The sequence below is a fragment of the Trachinotus anak genome, unplaced genomic scaffold, assembly GCF_046630095.1.
Source record: "Trachinotus anak isolate AG129_WGS33_773 ecotype Australia unplaced genomic scaffold, CSIRO_AGI_Tana_v1 ptg000018l, whole genome shotgun sequence".
Classification (NCBI taxonomy): Eukaryota; Metazoa; Chordata; class Actinopteri; order Carangiformes; family Carangidae; genus Trachinotus; species Trachinotus anak.
This window is the reverse complement of record NW_027273869.1, coordinates 4,670,981-4,692,578: the sequence shown is the minus strand read 5'-3', so window position 1 is coordinate 4,692,578 and position 21,598 is coordinate 4,670,981. Positions and strand designations below refer to the sequence as shown.

The 21,598-nt window shown below is 41.9% G+C and overlaps 1 protein-coding gene across 3 annotated transcripts in view; it reads left to right on the top strand.

The window, feature by feature from the left end:
- LOC139634976 (sushi domain-containing protein 3) overlaps positions 1-21,598 on the top strand; it is a 37,637-nt gene that overhangs the window by 1,957 nt on the left and 14,082 nt on the right. The window contains exons 2-3 of one of the 3 annotated variants that reach the window (XM_071501814.1): positions 9,912-10,108; positions 12,982-13,555. In XM_071501814.1, the coding sequence (XP_071357915.1) occupies positions 13,270-13,555 (286 nt within the window). In that variant the 5' untranslated portion in view covers positions 9,912-10,108; positions 12,982-13,269. Of the gene's footprint in view, positions 1-9,911; positions 10,109-10,157; positions 12,865-12,981; positions 13,556-21,598 lie in introns of those variants that run through there. The other 2 variants (XM_071501815.1, XM_071501813.1) reach the window with 2 other exon arrangements.

Here is a 21,598-nt window from a genome sequence, read left to right as displayed (position 1 = left end):
CCTCAGGGTGCGTGCCCCTCTTCACGTGGGAGCAGCATTAGATGTGACAGGGTCATATTTACTGGGATCAATGCGAGCCTTGTTTTCAAAAATGCAAAAATATTTTTGGTGGAGGGCCCACATGGCGCTACCTGCCCACCCACTGCAGTGATGTCACAGTGTACTGACACGCCCTGGAGTACACCTGTACATCACTGCAGCAAGTTAAACCACTGGAGGTCAGCAAAAACATTTTCACCTGCTCTTTAAGCACAAATAAAAAACATAATGTACAGAAATAAAATAGATTTTAATCAGGGGCCCTCAAGATTAGGTAATAATACAGGTGCTGCTTTAAGGTCCCTATCAGTTCCCTTCATGATGTGCATTAGTGGTGCATATAAAGTATCAACTAACACACGCATTAAGTTTAATAAAAGGTGAAACTAGAGGCCTCAGGAGCCCCTAAGGGTTTGGGGCCCCAGGGCAGTTTGTCCAGTTGTTAATCCATCCTTGTCTGGCTCCTTGTTTTTGACATATTTTTGATGCTGCCATTTATTTATGTCAAAGGTTGTAGTTTGGGTTTTATTCCCTGTCACAGCAGTAAAGTAAACTGACATTTGTGTGCCTCATTCAGAAATTACAAAACACCCTGAACACATCGGGCTGACTGCAGGAACCTTACAGGAAGTGTATTCAAAACCCTGTGGAGGGTGGTCACATGACACACGTTCACACATACTGTGAGCAGCATTTCCACTCACCAAACAACCAAACAGCTTTTCCTCCATTGTGTAATGAGGATTAATTCTTAGCTTCTCATTCAGCAAACAAAAAAAAAAAATCCTGACTGCCTGGTAAAAGCAAGGAGACATTTATGGGGATTATCCACCCAGAACTGAGATTTACTCCAATTATAATGACAAAGTGAACAAAGGGAATTTACTATTTAATGCTAAGTCTTGTTTGAATGACCACGCTCACAAAACACACACACACACACATACATGGATATAACTAACAAAGTGTAACTCCACAAGTTACATTCATGCCGGGGTGTGTGTGTGTGTGTGTGTGTGTCTCCTCTTCATTGGATCTTATGTAACCCAATCTCTGTTGGCTAATTCTCTCTAAACCTCTTTTAGTCTTAAACTTTGTAAAACTTTGTTGATGGCTTCACACTTCACACATCAGAGTTCCCCCAGCTTGTGTGTGTGTGTGAGTGTGTGAGTGTGTGTGCAAGAGAGAGTAACACTCTCCTCTATCTGTTGTCACACACACTGACAGTGTTTGCCTTCACTCTCCATGGCAGGGGTGGAGGTGGCAGCAGGCCGTACCTGCAGAGCGTCCCAGCAGGTGAAGTTAGTAATTCCATCATTTGGCGGCTCTACATTTGCCCTCTTGCTCCTCCCTCTGGTTTTGACCGGATTGCGTCTCGTTGGATCGACGGTGTTGTCGTCTGCAGGGTTACAGTTGCTGCCAGGTACTCATGAGAGGGTTTGTTTGTTAGTGTGTGTTAGTGTGTGTGTGCAGGGCTGCAGCCAGCACTTTACAAATACTATAGTCCAAATTTCCCTATTACACTGCGCTTTGTTGATACGAGTTTATTCTTCAGGATAAGCGCCTTCAGGTGAACCTTCTCATCCTAACACAAAATAACACTGACATTGTGAGGACTGGGGAACTGTCAGTTCACTGCATTGCAAGGACCTACCTTCCATATTATATATACAAAGTTAAGAAAACAAGACTTATTCCCCTCAGACACAAATCAGACAAGAATTTTAGACAGATAACAAACTTAACTAACGATGGAGTAGCTATGGAGGCGACAGTGGGATCCCATCACAGAAATCTTTGCATGGTGGTGTGAATCCCACCTCTGTACAGCCTCATCCAATCATCCTCAGATATAAAAAATAAGGTGTCAAGACATGTTACCAGAATGTTAATATGCAGGGTTAAACTGAAACACGTGAATCATGTTGGATAAAGCTATAGTTCACATCGAGTTACTCATAAACCCTGGTTAGAGTGAGGAGGAGCTGTCCGGCCAACTGTGGTGCCGACTGCTGCTCCTCGGCTCATTAGTTACAGTCATATGTGGAGTTTTCTTGACCACAGGTTATGAGAGGAGCGTCCAAGTATCTGCATTTTATACTGTCAGTGAGTTATTTATAACTTTAGATGAAGTCAAAGTGACTAAATCATTTTTAAAGTTACCCAACGACATTCTCACTGTTTTTTCTACATTGTCATAGCAATGACTGAGTGTTTTGTATTGTATTATATTATATTATATTAGTCAAGATGCAGGTGGAATAGAGTTTAAACTGCAGTCGCATCTAACAACCACAAGGCGGTGCTGTATCCCTCCCTAGGTCATGAGTACCAGCCGTGTGCAGTGTAGCGCTTCACAGTAAATTATTTTAGAGAACAGAAAGATAATGATTGCAAAGTCACTTATTTCATTGTGTTAGTAACTGTTTATTTTAGAAAAATTAAATATAAGCAGGGTGGTTCTTTAATATATATATATATATATATATATATATATATATATATATATATAATTCTATTTATTTTATTTCAGGTGATCATCTAGGGAAGGTCAGACATGTTTTTAATAATTTGTAAACTGTATAATGTCATGTTCTTTAGCACTCTGTCAGTCGTCTTTGTTGCTGCTGACGGACGAGGGGAAGCCGTTTCTCTCTGGATTAGAGCTTAGTCATCTGAAATGTAAATAGAAATGTTGTGCCAGATTGCAGCGAACTCTAACCTCAGATTACACATCCAAAACACATAAGACTCATGCACAACCGCGAACAGAGACACACTTCAGATTGGGAATCAAATCTAAATCCATCTCGCTCTGATGTCGTCCAGCTCCACGGCACTCTCAACCTCTTTCCCCTCAGCCTTCACAGAAACAGCAATTTTTTATTTTATATTTATTTTCTAGTATTTTTTAAATTATTTATTTCAATTTTATTTATAATTTCAGATATTCAGCACCAATTTCATTTCCATTTTATCCATCCGTTCCCTTGTTTTAACATATAAAATGGTTCACATTCACCTTGGCACAGTTTATACCTACAGAAGTCATGCTGCTGTCCTCTCATCGACCTTTCTTGGAACAATACCGACTAATCGCTTTCTCACTAGTTATTGACTCTTTCCGCCGCCAGGTCCTGCAGCGTAGATCAAATGGAAAATCAGATGAGCTACAGGGGTCCCAAAGTCTCGCCGAGTGTCACTGCATGTTCACATGTTTATCTGACTGACTGCTTATTTCTAATCTGCTGCTGCTGCTCGCCTCCCAAATTAACGCCGAAGCTGCAGGGAGTCACCCAAAGCTCGGATATTCACTTAAACCCTCAGAGAACAGATTTACAACCAGTTCAGCGTTCCTGTCCTGAGAGTTGAGCAGGAACCTTTACCTGCTGATTACTGTTGGTTTAATTGGTTCAAATTGGTGCAAGTTTTGTTTCCTCTGGTTTCATTTTCTTTTCTTCCCTGGTTTTCTTCATGTTTCGCTCGTCCCTTCAGCTACTGTCATGGCCCAGTTTCCCCTCAGAGATCCATAACTTCATCTTATCTCATCTCTCATACTTGGCTCAGTGCAGGGGGAGAGGCGTTTTGAGGCTACTCTCATCATCTCCAGGTCAATCAGACAGTGCAGGCGGGACTCTCTTCGTTTAAAGTCTGCAAAAGTTGTCTGCAAACAAACTCATAATTACCTATAAATGCATTATTTTTTTAAAATAAACACACAGAGTGTTTGCAACAAAATACTTTAACTGCTCAAGAACACTTCAAGGACACCAAAGCAATGGTTGCTCATGGAGGATTATTCCCCTGCTGGTCCAGGGATTTGAACCAGCTGCCTTTCACTCCTGATCTGACCTACCAGCCCTTCAAATCCCCTTCGTCTTGTTTGACTTTCCTGCTTTCCTTCTCTGGGGTCAGATGTGGTTTGTTGCAGGCAGCAGGAATCAGAGTCAGAAGCCCCAAGAAAACACTGACAATGTTAAAAAAAAACACTTGAACAAATGTAGAATACTTTCATTAAAGAAGGAGAAACATAAATCCAATCAGTGAAGCTCCTTCAGTCTGCAGCGCCCCGCCGTGTGAGACTCTGAGAGCTGTTTACTGTTGGTGATGATGTTGTGGCTGTGAAAGCCGAGTTAAATGCAGCACAGATGTACTGAAAGTAATGGGTGGACTTGGTTTGGGAGCAGACAGGTCTCGGGAAGAAAGAGGCACAAGCTCAGCAAAGAACATGACATCACTCTGTCATTTTGTTTGTACCAGAAAACTAAAGAAAACTAATAATGTGTAATTTAAGCGTTTAAGTGTTCATTAATACTTGATTAGAACTGAAGCCTTTAGTGAGGTTTCCACCCAGGATCTAGCAACAGCTGGTAACAGCTGGCTCCTCATCTTACTGTCACTAATTTAACCAACTGGATGTTGCAGCTCCAAGGACAATGATTGGTCAATTGTTGAAAATCCCGCCCTTTTCTTTCATGCACCCTGCATACACTCATTTCACCACGTGATAAACCTGTCAAACGTAGCATGCAGACAACAACCCACAACACTCAACACTTGTTAACTTAAACCTACGATCACCAATTTTTGGCCACTTAGGGGCCGTGAGAAGCAAACCTGAATACAACCCTGACATTTTAGCAGATATTTACTTGAAACATGTTTGCAGGCTGTTGCTTATTTACACATCCAGCACACACAGAGCAACATTAGCATTCATTTGGAGGCATGTTTGTCCACCTGATGTAACTCCAATATTAACTCTATTTTTAGCTCTGTTTTTGGTCTGCATTTTTTCTGACTCTTAATGCTCCATTATGTTCACCACCTCGTCACCAACCTTGTCTGTCTGCTGTTCGTTGCCTGGACAGGTGGCATACAGCAGGTTACCATTAGGTTTTCAGAGCCAGAACAGCTGTGTGTTGCGGCAGATGGAAACAGGTGGATGGACCTGTGACAAAAACCCCAAAACAATCAGCTAAAAGACATTAAAACACTCAGTAGATTTGAGGAAAATGAATTCGGGATGGGTTCTTGACTGTGAGAGATCCCGTCCACATCCACACAAAACAGACTTAACAGACAAAAAACATCTTAAAACATGAAAAAATGCCTGCAAGCACAGACCTGAGTATACAAGAGTTTGCACATACGAAACGTAAATGTGTAAGCATAAGTAGTAAACTCTGTTCTACTCTCAAGCACGCCTTTATGAAGACTTGATCAGCAAAAATATGAGTGTGTTTGTGGAGATTTGGGAGAGCAGCTATATGCAAATATTTTGATCACTATTTGTACAACTTCCTTTGTCGGAGAGGCTCAGATGAGGTCAGGTTTTTATGAGTAAAACAACGAAGGTCAAACATTTCCTTGGATTGTGACGACAATCTCAATCCAGGATTTCCACCATTTTTAAACTTGTTAAACCATAACTATGATCGTACATCCATGTCTTTTGAGCAAAAGCACAGCATTACCCACTGTGGACACATTGGTCCATCAAACACAATTGGATGTTTGTTGTATTTGCATGGACAACTCTCCACAAATACAACAGAATTAACCACAGCTTCATGAGCATATGCTGGGTTTTCAAGAGCAGTGTCAGTGGAGTAAACAGAATAGGAGCTTACCAAGCGCTGCACAGAATCCTGTTTCAGACTCAGGGCCAATCAGAGCTGCCTCTGGCTCAGCCTGGCCTCATTATCCTCTGATTTCTCACAAGAATTTCTCCAGATCTCCATCATCTGAGCTGCTGCCACAGATTACTTGAAGCCCGGAGAGAGGGGCTGTCTTGTCCTTCGCTAACCTCTCGTTAGAGGAAAGTCCCTCTGTCCTGCGTGACCCTGTGCTTCCATGCTTAGCTCTGGTCGTCGGCTTTGAATGTTGCTGGAACACAAACACTAATAAGTATAAATATACAAACTCATATGCATGGTGAATATATATATATATATATATATATATATATATATACAGACACTCTTCCACAGTACGTGACATGTAAATATGCATGGGTGCAAGTACAAGAGTATGTGGATGTGTGTGCGTATGTGTGCAAAGGGAGAGAGACAGACAAAAATGAAACACAAACTGTGAGAAGACTGAGTGGAGACTGTGTTAAAGTGTGCCGTCAGTGTGCTGTGTTTCTGAATTATATAACAGTATTTAATGTGCTCTAAGATGTCGCATTAGGGATTAGGCTGATAGTGACAGAGCTGCAGATTGCCACTGCTTCTGTCACTGTGTGTGTGTGTGTGTGTACGGTGACACACAGACTTCTAACATTTAATATTCCTCACACTAAATACACTGCACACGCGCATGTAGCTTTATTATTCATCAGAGCAAAATGAGCCTGTGTTTCCTCTGTCTGGCTGATGAGCTGCCTGTCCCTGTTATGAAGCGGTGTCACACGTTTTTCCAGGCGTCAGAACTTGAAATCATTTGAACTGTTTCTGGATCGCTGTTAAATTACCTGTTAATTACTCTCCAGGCTTTTAGAGCCTCTGTTTATTTCCTTTGCACAGTCTTCAAACCGTGAAAGGTGGCGTTGAAATTGTAGCTGCTATCAAAAGCAGCTGTGCAGGTGCAGCCGTAAACACATGTGTGTGTTAAAGCCACTGTGGAGTTTGGGGGGATTTGGCCTATTTTTAAGGCCACTTCCTTAAAGGTCCAATATTTTACACTTTTACAGTGTTTTCATCCATAAGAAGATATAGTTTATAGTTTTTAAGAACCAAAAACCATCTCAGTGTAGTTTAACATCTCCTCCTTCCCAGCAGGGAATTATTGACAATTTATTTTATAGGTCTCTTATTTCATAATAATTATTTTTTTCCTGGAAAGAACCACATGGTTCGGTCCTGAATTTGTTGTGTTGAGTTTATTATTGACCTCTAGATGAATTTCCATGAAAGAAATTGCTCTATTTAAACTCCTGTGAATTTGTTACGTGTTCATTTATTATTATAAGAAACTTTATTCCTGATTTATGCTGAACTGTTTGTTTGTAGACACATTTCCCATTTTGCATGTTTAGTTACCCAGCTATCCTCTGAATCCTCTGAAAAGTCTCAAGGTTGTACTATCTTAGCATTTAGATATAACTGGAAGTGTACCAAGTGATCACTCTCTTTGTTCCAAATTACATCGAGGAGATTAACCCTATATACGCCGGGTCGTTCACTTAGATCGGTGGATGTTTTATGTTTGTTTTCTTCTTTTAATTGCTGCTTTTTAATTCCCCCTTTTTCTTTCTGTTAAGCACTTTGTAAATTTGTTAAAAATGTGTTTATTATTTTACCTGTAATTAGTAACAAATTATGTTTCATTCAAGGAAACTTGAGATTATTTGGAAATAATTTGGAAATTACAGACCTGTAAAATAAAGCCGCAGCACATTACCACAGGACTCAGCACTTAAGTGTCTCTCAGCTCATTGTTTTGGTTTTCCGGCCAACACCGTCACTGTTTTGATTCACTCTCACTGCTCTCATTAGCAGTGATAAACCCACCGTCTGTTCCCTGCCCAGCACCGAACACCACACAGATGAAGTCAGTGACAAACTGGTGAACGAAGTGCAGCATTTAGTACCTAAAGCACCAGATATTTCCCTTGGGAGTTGGTGAAGACCAACACAGAGCTAAAAAGAAAGGGAATATGAACGTGCCCAGATTCACGGCTCCAAATGAATGTTGCTGTTGCTCTGTATCTGTTAATATATGTAAATAGACAACTGTTATTTTTGCTTTTTTACCACAGTGTCTCAGTTGTTACACCATCAGATCAGACTTCTTCCTCTCTGTCATCGTCTCATTGACTTGTATAGCGAGGCTCAGTTTCGGATTCCAGTTGAACAAAGATTGAGAGCGACGGACACAAATGTGAATTTCATCCGTCTTATCCATATCTGCCCGGCTGCTTCTTTAATCCTCATAATCCTTCTCACAAGTGCTATCCACTCAAACTAGTGAACATACTAACACACACAGCTCTGCCAGGAAACACTTCGATGTGTGAACATGTCATGAACACCTGCCTCCCATGTCTGACTTCCACTTCAAGCATCTGAACCTTGGTTCTCTCTCTGTGCCTTCTTCCTGGTTTGTGCCATTTCCCTCCACATCCAGGCTGGTGGTTCAGATCATAGAGGCTGACAGTCCGCTCAGCAACAATCTCATTTGTTTACACTGGTTATACCTAGAGTATGTTTTATAATTAATGTGGTGATGATTTCTTGATGTTAAATAATGCTGCTGGTAGCACACCAAAAACATGATATATTATTGATTCTACTGTGTACACAAACCACTGGTAATTGAAAATGAAAATATGTAAAATATAAGGGGAAAAAATAAGCATTTATGATGATACAACAGATAATTACAACAAAACATACTAAAGAACAGGCACAGTGAAGACAGCTAACGCAAGTCCTGGACATCACTAGAGACCAAGAGTGATGTAGTTACGTAATGATAATAATTTTGCTAAATCAGATCGATTCTCCTTTTATTCAGGGATATACTCATCATCTCACCACATGCTCTTTATATAAAGTTTGTTTACTTCCGTGTAAAATCCCATAATAGAGCTGTGCATCACCATCAAAACAACAGTAAAGAACGACATATTTAATATAAAGGCTTCTACATAATAAATACATGTGTGCTGCCAAAGTAGTGAATATCAAATTAGTGTAAACATGAAAATAATCTTTAAAAATGAAAAAAAAAAAAACATGAAATATCACTTAAAGCAGATTAGGAACTGAACGAACAGTGGCAGTTTTCACAATTAAAGGAGCAGTATGACCTTTTTGGAAATGCTTCTGTTTGCTTTCTTGCTCAGAGTTAGATGAGAAGATCACGAGCACAGTACAGGAAATATGAAGCTGGAGCCAGCAGCTGGTTAGCTCAGCTTAGCTTAGCTTAGTGAATAAACTGGAAAGAGGGGGAAGCAGTTAGCCTGGCGAACAAAATGTAAAAAAATGCAAGCATGAAATTGCTAGGCAACCAGCAGAAGTTACCAAGCCCCCCAAGAAACAAAAATTTCCTGTCACACTGGAACATGTAGTTTTTACACCTGAGTTTTTGTACTGGTTAAACAAACGATATGTGTTGGACACAGCCAGGTTAGCTGTTTCCCTTTGTTACCAGCCTTTTCACCATGCTTTTCTATGGTATGCTGTGCTATGCTATGCTTTTCTATGCTGTGATATTCTATGTGAAGAGGCTGCTGGTTCTATCTTTATTTTTACCGCATAGATGATATTTAAAATGTGTCACTGGCAAATCAGACTGCTTGAAAAATAACAATTCAGATGGGACATATACGTGAGATGTAAATCTGTAAATCCCTTCTCTGTAAAAAGTGCCAACTCATCACTGTGCTGTATTTTCACACTTCCTGTGCATTAAGACCATTCCCTCGCATCAATTCTGTTCCAGACCCATTTTCTGATTTACACTGATAGGACGGGTGTATTTTTACCATAAAAACCTTGCCTAGTGCTGCTATAATTTGATGGCTTAAAATAAAATCTTGGATCAGTCCTTTGAAGCCTTTCCTGTGTCCACTTTGGCAAAGCTGTGGCTGTAAATAATGCAGTTTGCGGCGGCAGAGCCCACCACGGACCCATTTAGCGGCCGAACATTTGATAAATGGCAGTTTTCTCCGGCTAAAAGTGTTGGATCTCACTTCATCCTGTCTTTCTTTTCCAATCTCTCGCCGCCTCTCCTTCTCTCTGATTGTTTTCCTGTGGCGCTCCTCTCATTGTTCACTCTGTCTGCTCCTCTCTCGCTCTTTAATCGCTCTCCATCTCTTCCTCTTTGCTCTTTCCATTTCTCTCTCCTATTTTTGGTCCCAGATGCATCAATTATTCACGACTTTGCGTGGACTTTCTGACTACAGAGCTATCAACAAGAGCTGCCGGGGGTCATCATATTACACCTGAGCATCCACCTGTGACACGTACAGTCCCACATGAGGACGCGTGAAATCACACATTTACGTACAGCTGCAACACAAATGGGATGGCGCACACACTCAGAGACGCAGGGGGAGGTAGGCAGGCGCTCAAGTCACGTTGTCCATCACATGGATGAGTGTAAAAAAACACAGGAGATTCAGAAACAGTCATGTTGAAACTTTACACTACATGTGTCAGTAATCCCAGTCCCACTGAAACACCTCTCCTATTCGAAGACAGTTGACCTTGACGAGGATGCGACCTCCTGATCTGGAGTCGTAGCTCTGCCCTTGCACCACAGGCCTTGCACCTACATCTTCAGTTCGCTGTCGGTTACTATAGAAAAACTGTACAATACTGGTGACGCAGTGAAAGCCAACATTCACATGGCCTGAGAGCACTGCACTACAAAGTGCACGAAGTAAGGGAAACTGGAGTTCATGCATTGTGGTGTGGTTTGTTCTCAGCCTGTAATGTCGGCAGAGCAGATGCCTATCTTGTGAGTTCAGTTTGTACTGCTCTGGTACAAGGGTGGAAAATATTTACTGAAAATCAGCTAAGCCCTGTAGCTGGACGCTTGGCTCATTTCCCAGACATCAGTGACCACAGCAAAGTTTGTGGTTCAGGTAGCTTCACGAGGCTGCACAAAGTGTGTGAGGATAGATGCTCTCAACTGACTCTGTTAGGGGTTATAATGTATTTATTTCGCATGTAATGTGAAAACAAGCCTAACATGATTATTCTCTATAAACAATCATTATTTCTGTTACATTACAACACTGGAAAAATGGCTCACTCAAGCACAAGGTAAACCATCAGCGTGAATAATGTCAGACACTAACAAATGAAGGATCTTTGGCCAGAATGAAGCCAAACTGTTTCATCCTGACTTTAGACGACCTCTTGAATAATACAGAAGCTTTGTATAAGTGTGTAACAGCTGCAGGGTACTGAGGTTATCTGTCACGGAGAGTTGACCTAAATTGGCTTTATCCTATATCTTTTCTTATCCTCGTCTTACCATGTTAAACTGTGCCTGAGACTTGCAGCCCTGTGAGAGTCGAGGCCAAAGCTGGATTTCCACTTCCCCAGGCTGCATGTAGGCGAGCTGCACAGGGATCGCTCAGATGGGTTTGTGCGGTGGTTTCTTTGTGTTCACGTGTGTTTTTGTGTCTGTTTTGAACCCACCTCCCGACTCAACTGACTTTCTTAAAGCACAGGTCCACATGATGCAGCTGCTCTGTGAGCCTCTATGACCTACCATTACCCATAATGCCCTTCTCTAGGCCCGTGGAGATGTTAAGACATAAGACAGCCAACCACTGCAATCAACAGTTGCTGCTACCAAGTTCCATTATTTTCAGAAGACACCCAATCATGACTCTGATTAGTCGGTCATGTGAATGATGATTGGTTGTTGGCTTTTTATGTGCTGAGCTCTGCCCTTTTTAAGTTCATTGGTCAATATCTTGAAAACCACATAAGACATCAACAAGCTCTTAATAACGTTCGATAAGTTTGGTCCAATATTGATCCACAGACAGTTTGGTAGAAGTCACACCTACTGTTTAAGAAGTTTAAGGGAATCCTTTCAAATTTTTTAATTTTTTTGACTGTTAATTAAAGCATCGCCATCAGGTCTATTGTAATCATATTTCATGGGAAGCATGAGCACAGCGTTTACAGTTATGGTACCAAGTTTCATGTCTCTAGCTCGTTCCAGTTCACAGCAAATTGAGGCCCAATTCGGGCCATACCAGGGACATATGCTTGTGTTTCTTCTGGTCCAGTCAGTCTGCCCAGAAGAGAAAGTACATGGGCCAGACTTGGACCGAGGACCCAGGCAAATGTTGGGCCAGAAGTTTAATTTTTCAATCTGGCCAGTGGTTAGCACCGCAGACTCACAGACAGACCTCAGCTGACCGGCTGGCTAAGAGTCCAGCTGTGTTTTCAAGTTTCCGCACTCCAGAACATGAAGTTTGGCTGAACTGGTCTCTCTCTAAATTGCCCCAGTTCCATCAACTTAAAAAGAAGTCATGAAACTTTTTTAAATAAAAGTTCTCCCTGTGTAGCAGTATTTTGCAGCAGTGCTAAGTTGTTAGCTGGTGTGACACAAAACATTGACACTTTGTCAGCAGCGACTCAAGCGCTCTTTGGTGCCCTCTGGTGGCCACAGGGGCCCTAAGCAGGCACTTGGTTCACTTATGTGTCCGGCCGAATCCACTACACAGAATGCATCCAGTCACAGTGTTGAGTATAGATCACCTGCGTTTTGGCAGCACTCGGAGCCCAGCAGAGTGAAATGGATGCCATTAGGGGGCCTGTGCAGACAGCTGGATTGATTAAAAACAGGAGCGCTACTCTGTCGGCTCTGATTTTCTCCTGTTACTGTGGCGTTCTGCTGAGTTTTCAGTTTGGGCGACTGCAATCGTTCAAACCTCTCTCAGCCTGGTGGCGAAATTCGAAGCTCCACTGTGTGACCTCCCACGTGGCAGTGATCCAATAGTAAATATTGATCAGTGTGAATGGTTTTCCCGGAAACTTCTAAGAGACACCTTCAACTGCCTAGATACTCAATACTCTGAAACATCAGTGAGAGAGAAACAAGGTGAGAGCGGCAGAGAGGGAAAGGGCGGCAACCAGGAATATCAGGACTTAAGGCTGCATGAGTTACAGCTCAGCACAGCTCAGCGAGTGAGTTACTGTTATGCAAGAGCTCAGGCAGCCCAGCTGGAGATCAGAGAGAGAGCGAGAGAGGGAGGGAGCAGCGGACCGAGTGAGCAGTGAGAGCACGAGCGAGTGAGCGAGCTGAGGGACAGAGAGGAGGAGGCTGGGGAGAAAACAACAGCAAGTGAGCTGAGAGGAAGCAGATTACAGCTGGATCTACCATACACACACACATACATCCATGAGCATACACATACACACTCCCTCACTTCACCTCTTTCTCTCTCATACCTCCATGCAGCATGGCAGCATCATGAGCGGCAGCACCGAGGGGGTCTTCCTCTCCCCACCAAGGGAGTGAGGAAAGAAGAAGAAGAGAGGTGAAGAGCGGTGAGAAGGAAAAAGAAGAAGACTAAGGAGGAAGAAAGTGAAGAGGAGAGAAAAAGCAGGGGACACACACAAAAGAGAGGCAGCAAACTTTCCCCATAAAGGATCTTTCATTTTCATCCTGGGCCAAAACACCCGACCATGAGGCTGTGAGTTCCTTTTTTCTTCATCTCACAAAGCCTCATCTTCATTATCTGACACCATGTCTCCCAAAGTGGGTCCCACCAGCCAAAGCGCCAGCACCCACGTCTGGACGCTGCTGTGGCCCCTGTTCTGTGCACTGGTCCTGGCTAACGGCTCCACACTGAGCGCTGAGGACTTGCAGAGCACCACTACCACGTCGCTGCCGGAGGACTGGACCGGCACAACAGTCCAGCTCCAGCCAGACCTGCAGACTGAAGCCGGGACTCCGACAGAAGCACAGACAGAAGTAACAACAGGGGCTCTGACAGAGACGCAGACTCAGAGCATCACCAGCAACTACACAGGTTAGTATATCTGCTAGTCACCCACTGATTTCCTCCTTAGTGCAAGTTCCAGAGTTGAGTCCACGTTGTCAGAAATCCTTTGAACAATAAGGTTCAAAATTTAAAGAGTTTCCAGAGTTTGAACGCTAATCACCATTTTCAAATTCAAAGAACCTGTCCATTATTTTCTTGATTAATCAACTAATTGTTTAGTCAGAAAATGCAAATGGTGCGGAAGAGTCGAAATGTTTCGAAACTGAAAATATTTCATTTACTATAGTATACACTGACTTTACCATAGAGAGCTAAAAGAAACTGAAAGTATCTGGAACTAGTGACATTTTTGTTTAAAAAAACTAAAAGATTCATCGATTTTCAAAATGATTGCCCATTGATCTTGAAGCCCCCACATTTGACCTCATTGAAGGAAGTGTTTTGTAGATGTTTTTTTACTCCACTAGATGCACACACTGATGGACAACATAAAATGCTATACTCTGTTCTATGACCCAACGTTCTGACCTTATCAGGAATTTTTACTGATACCAAAGCTACGTACCATTCAAATCTGAAGACTGATCGCGTCAAAGTGACACTACAAGTCTGTCCCATTTCAAAGGCTCCTTCAACTGTGGCAGAGAAATGTGTCCTTCATTTCCCGGGTGACAGAGAGTCCAACAGGTGAACCTATCTCAAGATTCATTGCGTGCCAATGATGAATCATGTTTCAAAAAGATAACATGACGCGCTGCAAAAATGAGGATAAATAGGAACTCCTGTGTAGACCAGACCGTCTCATTACGGCTCAGTTTAAGCAGCGTCTATAGGCCACGCCTTCGTTGACCCCGTCCCGCAGACCCAAACTGAGACACAGCGAAAGACATAGATGACAGGACCCTATTGGCCTTAAAACTCCCACCAAAGATGGGGATTCACAGGAAAACATACAGTCCGAATACCTGAAATTTTCTTTTAAAACTGTACCTGCTGTGTCAAAGTCTGTTTGCCCACTGATTTGTTTTTCTCCTCACCTTAAAGGAACTATTTGTAAGTTTTGGTTTTGCCACATAGTGAACGTCAGTGACTGAGTCATTGGAACAGACGCTCCAGTGACTCAGTATCAGAAAGTGACTTAAAGGGATGACCAGGCCAGCGCTAGAATAGAAGCAAAAGAAAGGGGTTGCTTTCCACTGCTGGAGACAGCTTTTTGACATTTGATGCTGAATTCCCAACATTTCTTCTAGACTGGTAAGTAAACAACTGTTAATGCTAACATTAGCTATGTAGCAACAACAAAACTTACAAACAGCTCCTTTAACCTGAACCTGAACTTGTCCCTAACCCCAAGTATCTCATATAATACTAAACCTTGACCCATCCTTAGCCCCAAACCTGACTATAACCCGAAGTATTGGCAAGACTTTAAAAATGGGCTGCTACGAGGTCTTATTTGGACCAATACCACATTGTATCCCAAATGTCTTTGAAAGTTACTGAAGTGCCTTGAATTCCAGTGTTTTCATGGACTCATTCAAGGCTGGTTTGCAATTTTTTGCTTGAGCACCCATTCAAGACACTTTACTCGCTCCAAAAACCTCCTTCTGTTTCTGAGTTCACACACCATGAAAACCAGGAAACACTGAAACACAGAGTTTGATTTGTACGAGAAAACATCTGTTTCACTCTGCCCGCTGCCGCGTGCACGTGTGTTTGCCTGTCGGTCACCTGGTGTGTCTGAGCATGCGAGCGCTCATGAACTTACTCGCTTTTGCTCCTGATGAACGGTCAATCTGTGTGAGCGCGGTTTCAGGGAGGGCCTCCTTGTCAACGCGAGCACATGTGTGTGTGCAAAATGTGCGTATGTGCTCTTGTACATCAGTTTTTGTACGGACCAGTTTGTGGCTGGTTCTCACTTCTTCAAAAGCCTGTCTGAGGGTCTTAGTCTTAGTTTTAGAGTTTGGGTTAGAACTAGGTTAAGGTCAGGTTAGAGCTGGAGTTATGGCTGTAATGGCTAAGGTTATACAGAATGACTAACGGCTTGGCAATTAATTATGTCATTATGTCAAGGACATACAAGTATAGAAGTATAAACTTGAGTGTTTCTAAATATTTGAATTTATGTTTGACTTTTTGTGCTTATCTGTGCACTAAAACACACAAATGTGCACTTTTGCGTGTTTTAGTCTGTGTATGTGACTGTGTGTGTGTGTGTAGGTGTGTGTGTGTGTGTGTGTGTGTGTGTGAGGTGGCAGGTGATGCAGTTAAAGACACTCCGTTATGCCCAGACTGGAGCTGCTCAGCCTGCAGAGAAAGCTGCAGCGCCGCTCGCATTATTTCACCTCCACTGGAGCATGAGCTGCCTTTCTCTTCTCCTCTGCTCCTTCTGTCCATTTTCCCTCTCTCTCTCTTTTCTTCTCTCCTCTTCTATTTGTCACTCTCTCACTCCCCTGTTTATTTTCTCCAACCTCTGTCTCATCTGTCTTTTTTTTTTGCTAATTGCCTTTTCTTCCCCATCTTTTCATTTCTCTCTCACTATTTGTTTTTCTCTTATTTCTCTTCTCTCTCTCTGTGTCACTTCTTGTTGTTGTTTCTTTCCGTCCACTGTCTCTCTTTCCTTTTCTACAATTTATTCTTATGTCCCTCGCCCGCCCCTTCTCACTCACACAGCCCATATCATCACGTGTATGCACGAATAGCCTATAGCAGATGACAAAATGCAAGCCTCACGTGTCTAATACGCACATAATTCAAACGCGCGCACACACACACACACACCAGAAATGGACACAGTCGGCCCAAACGACAACAATCTTCTTAAAGGTTTAGAGAATAAACAACACAGTCGCTCGTTTCATAACGGCAGCTCTGTGTCCGACAGAGCAGGAGTAAGCACTTTATACTTTAATAACACACTCAGGAATACACACAAAAGCACCACACACACACACACACACACACACACACACACACACACACACACACACACACACACACACTTTGCCTTTGGGTGCACTGATGTTAATCACACCTCCAGGATTTTGAATTTTGGAAGCTCTCTCACATAAAAGCTCTGGTTTTGGCGTCATTCATGCATGTGGTGTGATGTGGCAGGGCAGCTGATCACCTGTGTGTGTGTATGTGTGTGTGTGTGTGTGTGTGTGTGTGTGTGTGTGTGTGTGTGTGACAGTATAAACTATTCCAGTGGCATGAACAGATGAAAGCTGCACTTTGTTTACTCTTTTCCCACCATATTTTAACCCTATTTGACTCTTTCCTTCAGGTCTGGATTACAGCAGTAACAGTGTTTCTATGTCTGGACATTTTAGTTTCGGCTTTTAAAAACCAGCCTCAGTTGTCATTTTAAGGACAGAAATAAATATATAAAAAATAATTCCAGTTAAATATAGAAGGCTTTTGTGCAGAGCCTTTGGACAAAGAAGATTTATAAAGCAGCCAAATCAAAGCCACTGAATGAAGATAAAGCTGGTATGTATTTCCAGGAGGAGTTTTTGTTGTTGACGTGGTTGCAAACCTTTTTTTTTTTTTTTTTTTTTTTTTTAACTTGTTCCACCACAGCCCTAACCTGTGTTAACTATTTCAACTTTATCAATTACTTGTAGCTCTTTGCTGTTTATCCAATCATTTTAGCCAACTATCTGAACTGTATATTAGGTTGCTATTGGCTTTGTTTTAGCCAATTAATCAATAACTTTTAGCTATTTCAGGTGTTCCCGCTGACTCGATATTGATGCATATATACATTTTTATATCAAATTTCTTGTTATTCTGCATTAGTCAAGCTACTACACAATCTGCAAATAGAGCAGTGGATATTCAAAGACCCCTCAAAATGTTTTTAACCTTGTTAACACGTCCATATGGTGTTTTTATATAACACAAGACATGAAATGAGGCAATAATCAGTAAACTCCATGACTGAGCACTTCAACCTTGAACTGGAGTGAACCAATGACAGTCTCATAAAAAACAGATTCAGACAATCAGGGATTCATACATCATATAACTTAAAGAACCAATCCTGTCAACTTGTGGGGTTGTGGCAAGATAAGCCTGAAACCTTGTCAGCACAGACAGCAAGAGTTAGCATTAGCACAACCACTAACACTGTGTCAGCCACTGCCAGTTACAAACCAACAAACATCATAAACAAATAAAAGAAGCTAACTACACTAACTGTTCTGATCCGTCTGCTAGTCTCTGATTCTGGTCTCAACAGACTCCTCATCTGAGTCTGGGTCTGACTGAGGCTCAAACATGTGGCTGAGTCTCTCTGATGCTTCCTCCTCTAACCATCTTGATGCTCTCTGCTCTTTCACCTGGAGACCTGGAGCAAGCAGGTGGTGGGCGGGGCACTTCCTCATTTGAATTTCACAATGAGGAAGTAAATGTAGATGAGCTTCCAGCCCCATTTTCCCTTTTTTCTTTCACTTTTTATGTGGGAAAACGATGTCAAACAAAATATTAATCATAGAAGATGATTTTCACATAGTTTAAAACATGTCTGGAGAGGAACCTTAAAAGACTACATTTATTGTTGGAACTTAACCAACCACTGAATATGCTTCTAATATGAATTTATAGCAAGCTTGGCGATGCAACATCACAGAGAGCACAGAGGTCAGCTGGAGCAGGGTAGACCGAGTCTGAAAGTCTCCTCCATCCTTACACTTGCTCACTGAATGCCCTTTGCTCCTCATCCTACAGCCGGACATCATGACCGAGTCTGAACTCAAATCAATTTAATCCATTTTGTTCTGACAGTATCAACCAGTGGTCATGCAGCATTCACAAGAATATCCAATATTACCATGACACAGAAAAAACAGGTCATCCTGTCCAGTTGTTATGCAAGAACACACAGAAAGTACACAAACTGCACTCAGGCTGTGTTGTGTGTGTGCAAAATTCACTGTAGTGTCTTTTAAAAAAAAAAAAAAACATACACAAGAAAGTTTAAAACTAGAGTCTACAGCTCTGAGAGGCTGCACTTAGGCACAGTGCCGTGACTTAAATACTAACACTGACATGTTGACAGTAGCTGCGTCCCACAGGGGCCTGCATCCTGCATCCTCCATTGTAGACCACAAAGGCCGAAACCAAAACGATCTGGTCTACAGAGAATTTTCGCTTTGCGTTGCTTTGTGTCGCAAAGTGAAGCTTCTGTCACGTAGCAACCTTGACAACATGTAACTTTTTTTTCACAAAAACGTGAGGCTTTAAGGCCCTTGGTTTTAACAGTTGTACCGTTAACTGTTGAACTGAGCTGAAACCCAACATATACATTTAAAAGTGTAATGCTCAGGGTCGTTGTGTCTGCTGCTGTTTGCTTCCATATTACTTTTATTACCAGCTGCCATATTAGTTTTTATCATTAATCTCGGGATAGGTTGGACCACAAAGGATGCGGCCCCTGAATTAGAGACAGCTAGAGACAGTCAGCAGGTTTACCAGGTCCACCCCACCACCTATGTGGCTCAAAACTCCAAATTATTCATCAATGATCATGTAGTTGTTGAATCAAAAAACCAACAACATGATGCAACGAGCCAACGAGTTGAAAGCATTTTAGGAAACATAGGGAAGTAGAAACTACAAACGAGTAAGGCAAGAGATGCAACAAGCGTATTGAGCATCTCAGACTAATGATATGAAGCAGGGTAAAAATGAAAACAGTCAAATGGTATAAAACACTTTGAGTGAGCTTCACTATTGGTAGAAATATCAAGAAGTGTTCCACTTGTGGAAAGTTTGTTCATGCTCAGTGAAGCTGAGATCTTAGAGCACCTGGTCGACAGCAGTGGGAACAGCAGCGGTGCAGTTCATGTCCTGATCAACTTCCCGTTATGGCGTTGGCAAGGTGCCGATGGGCAGCGGTTATTTCAGCCTTACAGAAACCGTAAGCCTCAACATTAACACGATAACACAACCTATTAACCTCGACAGGGTGTGTGAGAGTTAATGTTAGTGTTAATCCCCAAATGAGGCCTATATCAGTTACTTAGTAGGCAGTCTGCCTCTTAATCTGACCCAGCAGGAGTTCACAGTCAATCCTAACTCTCTGTGGTATTGTTTATTTCTTACTTACTATACAGACTTTACATAGTTTTCTCACGACTATGTCTGTTTGCTTTTATTCCTACCAAAAGAAAACACTGGAGAATAAAACCAGTACAGTCGTCAGCAACCACAACTAAGTTCTTATCGCTGCCAGTGGCTAAATATTCTAAAATAATTCTACACAAACAAATACCAATGTTCAGTTTTAAATACAGCATCTACTTCATGATGACAATAAGCTGCTTATGCTTCGCTCTGAGTTTCTTTAGATAAGATGGTCAGCCCAAAGCCTAAAACGTAAATGTGTAGCATTACAATGCCTTTAATCTGATTAACTGACAGGCAAAGCCAATAACCTGTCTATTCCCGGCTATTTCCAGTGCAAGAAATCCTGTTGATGACACGCTAACACACAGGAATACAGCTGCACACAGTCAGCGGTAGCAGGCAGTTTGAAGCCAATTACTGTGGTCAGTTTTTTCTTTAATGAAATCTACCTTCATCTATCACTCCACATTCGAAAAGCAGACAGTTTAATACTGTTCTTAAATATAATAGAAGCAAATTAGTATATTGCAGCTTTCAATAATTTTACAGTTTTTCTCACGGGTTTCTTTTGGCGAAGGAGCAAAACGCTACAAGATCTAAACGTCTACATTTTAGCAAACAAAGATGACCCACAGGAAGAATTTCTGCGGGGACACTACATGCCCTGGCACACACACATACACACATGCAGTGCCAAGGGTATTTCTGTCAGCGACACACACTATCGTCACTCCTGAGCCCTGCAGACTTGGCGAGCTTCAGGCAAAGAGTTACTTCTGTCTCCTGCCTGTCAATCCAATATGGCTGCTGGCAGTGACTCAACTTCATTATTACCTTCCCACGGCTTCAAACTAGCACCACTAAGTGAACAAAGACACTGGGGGAGAGTCTGAAATGAGCCCAGAAGGTTGAAGCAGGATGGCAACAACTAAAGAGCAGGAGGAATGAAAGTAAAGAGGCAGCGAAGATAAATACACATCTTAGTGACTTCGCCTTTGTTGGACCAAGTCAGGCTAGCTGTTTCCCACTGTTTCCAGTCTTAATGCTAAGCTAAGCGAACTAGCTTTTAGTTCCAGTGCAAATATGAGTGTTATTGATCTTCTGATATACCTCTCTGCAAAAAAAAAGGAAAAAAAAGCAAATAACCACATTTCGCAAAATGTTGACTTAACTTAATGAAAGAATTAAAGTATTATATAGAATTATATAAAAAACTCATCTAAAATTATTTTTTACATACAAATATAGCACAATCTAACAAAAATCCCTATCAGATGCTCTTGCACTGTCATTGCTTTTGTGTTATCTATCCCTGTCTAAAAACCTGCTGTGTGCATTTCTGGTTCTACATGTTCAGACTGCCAGAATGAGTTTCAGTCGACTTATTCCAGTTAAAACAAAGTGACAGCCACTGCAGCTGAGCACGCAAGTACAGAAAGTGGAATTTAAGACCTCTTGTCTCTTTGTCGTGTTACTGTGATGAATGCTTTCTGTTTAAATGTGCTGACTTTTCTGGACCAATACTTGCATTTTTTGTTTTCATAGCATCGATTGAGCTGAGCTCCATGTCTACGTGAAGGTTTCAGGACCAGTGTTATTCCCCTCTGGCATCATATAATCCTTCAAAAATGTGACTACAACTTTGTGTGATGACTTAATGTCCATTAATGTTCTATTAATGTTAAAAAAAAAACAAAAAACACAGTAAGCATTTGGGACACTGAGTCAAACACTCAAGCCTTTATGTGCCTGCAAAGGAACACTGACTGTGTAAGCAGAGCGAGAGCCGGGGGGATTAGGTAATCAGCTGTGATACCGCACATCAGTGAGGTGCCACGGAAATAGATATGCTGATGGAGAGGACAAAGGCATGTTTGTTTGTTTGAGGTCAGATCACACCAAGAGCAGCTGGAGAGAAGGGACCAAGAAACACTGAAG